At 32.0% G+C, this 6,011-nt stretch overlaps 1 protein-coding gene across 1 annotated transcript; it reads right to left on the bottom strand.

Moving 5' to 3' along the window:
- Positions 1–4,611: 4,611 nt before the first annotated feature.
- Positions 4,612–5,754, bottom strand: LOC141607285 (heat shock cognate 70 kDa protein-like). Its single transcript, XM_074426642.1, has one exon. The coding sequence runs from the start codon at positions 5,752–5,754 to the stop codon at positions 4,612–4,614; it is 1,143 nt and encodes a 380-aa protein (XP_074282743.1).
- Positions 5,755–6,011: the final 257 nt, after the last annotated feature.

The following is a 6,011-nucleotide window of genomic DNA, read 5'->3' as shown; positions in this document are numbered from 1 at the left end:
TTTTTCACTACAAAAAATAAATAAATAAACTTAGAACATGTAATTTATACTTTGGGCTTTTTAATATGGTGCTGATTTTCGTAGTACACATTTTACTCAACTCAGTACACTATTGACAATTATACCCCTTACATTTTCCCCTCTCATTTTTCCTCTCTAATATACTCTCTCTAATTTCACACAATCATTCCCCTCTAATTTCACATCACCATATTCCCTTATAATTACTATCCTTGTTGGGGAGGGGGTTTGCCGGCCGAGTAGGTCGCCAGCGATGGGTAGCAGGCGATGCCTGACAATTCTCCAATTGAAATCCATAAACAAATTCACAAAAACAATGCGGGTAGTAAACGCACTAGCACTACGAAACGACATTGACAATGTAAGAAAACGGAATTTCAATAGAAAAAGACGATGAACATGACATCAACATGGGTTCATATATGGTGGACTTGTTTCGAAATACACTTTGCAGGCTTTATATCTGGGTTGACATAGGTTGTTGACTTGAACATTCTTAAGTGCACACAATTTTCGTTATTAACTAATTTTACATAAACCCTAAATAAAAAGATCAAAATTAAATATCTGAATTTAACATAAACCCTAGTTAATGATGAATTAATGAATTGAATATATGCTTTATAGTTGAATAATCATACATAATTGAAGAATTTGAATGAGGTTAAAGATTCAATGATAGAGAAAGAGAGAGAATTAAGTTTGTGCATTTTTAGCCAAGGGCAAGCAAATGGAAACAAATGTGAAAAATGTACTGAATTGAGTAAAAAACGTACTGCGAAAATAAATTACGTTTTAATATACTCTTCAAATCCCCTTCATAATTGGAGAGGGTAAAAGATGAGATTTTCCCTTACTCCAAGAGATTATAAAATATAATGTACTTTTCATGGAAATAAAATGGAGAAGAGCTCTTTTGATCTCTTAGAGTTTCAGGAAAAGAGCAAATAAGAATTATCTATACACTTAAGTAAGATCAGATATATGTTGTATATTCCGTTAAAAGAATTTTTACTATAAGCTTTATCCATTATTAGGACTATATGATGACTTGAAACACCTTTTATTCGCAAGAGTGGCATGATTTATCTAGCCAAGAGTCATAAGGATTATGATGTAAATAACTCATTAAACTGTTGATAAATGAAAGTTATTTAAGAAGAAAAAGAATAGTAGCATGATTTAGTTAAAACTGCACATTATAATACCACTTCTCCGTCTATTTCATTTGTTTACCTTTATTTACCTTTAACTATTATACTCCCTCCCATTCAAAATAAACCTCCCTATTTCCTTTTCCGTCTATTCACAATAACCTCCCTATTTCCTTTTTTGGTAAGTGTTTGTGTGGTTCAAATTTAATTGTATGGTGGGGTAGTGTATTTGTGTGGTTCAAATTTAATTATATGGTGGGGTAGTGTGTTTCCTTAATATTTGTGCCAAAATAAAATGGGAGGTTTATTGTGAATGGGAGGGAGTATAAGACTTTACCGACAGGCCCGTACATCGCACGGACATTAAATCTAGTATTATATAAACCGGAAGAATAGGCAATCCCACAATATTTCTTCTAAAAAACATATTACTATTAAATCGGGAAGAAAATGACAATTAAGTGCATACACAAAATAAATAAACTAAAATTTTCTGCTATAATTTATTTCATAAAGTTATTACTTTTTTATTAAAATTAATTTTAAATTAATTTTTTTCATCAAATTATATTATTTTTACAAAACTTTAAGCTATAATCTTTTAATTACAATATAAATAAAATTTACATAAAACTTTATATTTCTAAATATTTTATTGATGCTATTATTCAATAACTAGTATAGCAACCCGTGCTACAACACTGTAATTTTATAAAGGTTAATTTTAGAGATTTAGTGTATTAACATTATTTTAATAAATTAAATATGAATTTAATTTAATGTAAATGTACTTTTATATATAAAACGTAACCATAAGAAATATTCCATATATGGGGGCATAGTGATTGACGGCAATATTATTATTTGTAATTGTGCAGAATATTGTAGTAGAAATATTCCATATATGGGTTCACTAAAATATTTTGAATACAATATATTAGAAGGGAATATTCTAGAAGGGAATATTCCGTATGGGGGAAAGATGAGCGGGAATAACAAAGATGTGTTATTCTTTTAGTCTATAGGGGATGACTTGAACATACGACGTATAAAACAAAATTGTATCCCTAATTTTTTTTTCTCGGAAAAAAAGAGAGTTAATAAATTGATAGAGCAACTCTCCCATAAAACCGTCCTATAGCATAGGACTGACCCAATAAGAGAATAGTCCATACTTAATAGTTAATTATATTTGCATTTTTATTTTTTATTTTGATAACTCAATATCATAGGATGAACCCGGACATATTTAAATGTGCAAGTTATCAAAATATAATATTAGGTTATTAAAATAAAATATTTTTCTACAAATATATTAATTATTTTAGTTGGGCCTTTTATAAATGGGCTAGTCTTATTCATGAAATGGTCCTATAGAATAATTTGTGAAATTGATATCATTAGATTTGGGCTATAAAAGATATTTTTTGAAATATACGTCTCAGCACATTACTCAATTTTTCAGTTTCAACTTTTTTTTCCCCTCAAAACAAAATACAATAAGGGATCGCTTGGTTCAAACATTAGGAATGGAATGAAATGGATTCTAACTCCATATGGGTATGGAGTTAGAACCCCATACCTCTTAATGCTTGTTTCACTTTTGGAATGGGTTTCGATCCTTTTGTTTTTTATTATAAATAATACCTACAATATTATTTATAATTTCAAGTAACTAATACAAGATACTAACAAAAATAAAACTTCAAAATAATCGATAGAAAATCAATACGACTAAATTTAAAATATTCTTGAATTATTAAAAAAAAAATTGCAATATAATCATCTATCACTCTGTTTGTACGTAGATGATTACAATCAATCATACTTTGGATGATGATCATTTGTAATGATCAATGCTGCAAATACTCAAACACTAATCGCCTTACAAAGCATGTATAATCATCATCAATGGTGGTTATACTGCTAAATTTGTAATGATGGGATAACATTGCAATTAGTCACACTAATCGCACTTTTGTATTGAAAAAAAGAGAATAAAAAAGGTAGAAAAGTATTGACAATGAAAAACACGAGAAAAATAAAAGAAGTATAGAAGATGGCAGAGATGGATTTGGTAAAATGTAATGTTGGATTTCTTTTTATTTTTTATTTTCTATTATTTTAGGGTTTGTATATGGGGGGAATGGATTTAGAATCATGGAGTGAAACTAAGGTATGAGATTTTAGGGGGTTGGGTGGAATTAAAATCCTTGGGTTTCTAACACCATTCCAAAAAAGGCCAACCAAACATTGGAATGGATGAAATCCATTCTAATCCATTCCAAACGCTCCAACCAAACACCCCCTAATAAGAAATATGAACAATTAATAAGCTACCACTAATATATAAGTAATTTATTTAAAAAAAATCCTATATACCTTGTATTTATTGCACGAAATCAAAATTAGTTCAGAGTATACAAAATAAAATACTCCAATAATTTATTAGCATCATTTTTATTGGAAGTTTTTATTAATCATAAATAAAACTAGTACATTCACTTCAGTAAAATGTTACAAAGATGTTCTTTTTTCTTACTGTGATGATAAATTTACAAAAATGTTTCAATTTTGCTGTAAGACAACTCTCTTTATCCCGATCAATTATTTATCTTTGATTTGGCACAATGCACAAACACCAAGGAAATTAAAGGAGAGAAGACCATTTCCGCGTCAACAAATCTCACGTGTCAAATGTCTTATTTTACATATCTCGCTACTCACACACAAACGCATACATAATTCATCAAATGACGACGTACGACTAGTGATATTAGACCGCTTTAACCCTAATCAATTAACTCGATAAAAAATACCAAAACAGTGTTCGTTAATTTCATTCTGTTTGTTTGTCACGCAAGACATGTGACATCTTAAAGGTCGTTACAAGTTTATTAAGTTTCCGCAAATCGTATCAGCTGCTATTACTATTCTCGTGACTGTTAAATCAGTATTATTAAAAAAAATCAACTAACCACTGCTATCTATGTTTATGTTAAAAGAGTTTCTTTTAGTTACCTAAAAACATTCAATGTCTTAGGTCGTTTTAGCACAAGTGTACCTGATGCAATAACAAATTACCGATATGCATTCTCTTTATACAGTAAGCACTGAATAACTACATCTTGAAAGAGCTCCGGTAATCATACTGCAAGCATATCTTTACATTGCCATCAAAATTCCCGCTCGCAGACAATCTAAGGACACATCAAATGTTCCACCATCAAAATGAAAGATGGAACATTTTCTAGCATCTACACATTGTACAGACAAAATACAAAGCTAGAGGAAACTTAAATCCGATAACAATATTCTAGACCTTGCATAAGGGTATACCCGCAAACAGTGGCTTCAATGGTTGGTTGAGTAGTGAATGTTTTGATTCTTAGGTTAAAAGTGTAGATCTCGTAGTCTTCTCTAAAGTTTCGCCCTTTTACAAGGATGCGAAAAAACTTCCAAGGCAATCAAGTGCGACTCCTAATGAATGCCTGGCATCATACTCTAATTTCTCGGCAGTCTGAAATGAAGAGAATCGATTTAGATGCTCCTTGGTCAACTCCATCTGAGTGGTTAAATAATCAGTAAGGCCTGTCAAGTTAAATTGCGCGGTGGCAAGATCACTTTCCAAACTAGCTCTTTGGTCCATCAAACGAGCAATTGAGGCATCGATATCAGCAATTTCACCTTTCAGCTTGTCACAGTAAGAGGAACTCGATTGGATCTTTCGCTTAGATGTAGTTAGGTCTGCATTTATTGGGTAACCTCTCCAGGATCGATGAAACAAGCCTTCTTTTCTGCGGTCTTCTCGAGGAATCGGTGTTGACAAGTTATTCCAACACACACGACTCATGTATGAACGAAAATGTATCCCAACAAAAAGAGAGTTTATCTCGATAGTAGTTCCAAAAGTTGAAGAAAGCACTATGTTCACCTTTTCACAGGCGACTCTTAGACTATTCATAACCCTGGGATATTGATTAATGTTTGTGCCATACTTTCTCTTAAACTCATCCACAAAGTAGCTAACCAAAGCGTTATCAAAGTTTTGACCCCCAAGGGTATCATTCTCACTTGTTGATTTGACTTTATACACCTCTTTTTCGATCTCAACCAAATATACTTCACAATATTCCCGGCCAAGACCGAAAACCAACAAATTTCTTCTACCATCAGCAGCCTTCTTACCATAGCCGTATGCCATTGCAGCAGCCGTTGGCACATCTATAATGCGCAGAACATTAAATCCTGCAATAACTCCAGCATCCTTAGTTGCTTGTAGCTGCAAATTACTAAAGGAAGCAGAAACAGTAATAACCGCATTCTTCACTTCATTGCCAATATAAGCCTCTGCATCCTTTTTCAACTTTTTGAGGATCATATCAGATATTTCTACAGCTTCAAATTCTTTCTTTTTGCCTTGGTAGGAGACTGCAATCATCGGCTTCTTGTCATTACACGAGCCCAAACTAGGAACAATCTTGTAAGGACAATGTTGAATGTATCTTTGCACAACTTCATCATCGAATTTCCTTCCTAGAAGCCTCCTGGAGCCTATATTGAGTGTTGCAAAGTGCATTGAATTAATACATTAAGCATCACAAAGAAATGAATCAAACCAATTCCTATGGAAACACAGAAGAATCGTCAAAAAATTTCACCAACAAAGCAATTTTCCTTAATCTTTTCATTGACCCATTTTAATATTAGGATCGTCCACTATATTATTTACCTCCTCATTTCTATACTTGGAGTTGTACATAGGATTCCAAATTTCCATCTTGTTAGAACACATTGAATTGATGATGCCAAGTCCCTTTGTTATTTGATTGTTTG

The sequence above is a fragment of the Silene latifolia genome, chromosome 10 (assembly GCF_048544455.1).
Source record: "Silene latifolia isolate original U9 population chromosome 10, ASM4854445v1, whole genome shotgun sequence".
Taxonomy (NCBI): Eukaryota; Viridiplantae; Streptophyta; class Magnoliopsida; order Caryophyllales; family Caryophyllaceae; genus Silene; species Silene latifolia.
The sequence above is the reverse complement of the archived record's forward strand: the minus strand, read 5'-3'. Positions and strand labels throughout refer to the sequence as shown.

Bases quoted from the DNA above. Each gene is read 5' to 3' on its own strand.
- LOC141607285 (XM_074426642.1), bottom strand. From the start codon at position 5,754: ATGCACTTTGCAACACTCAATATAGGCTCCAGGAGGCTTCTAGGAAGG.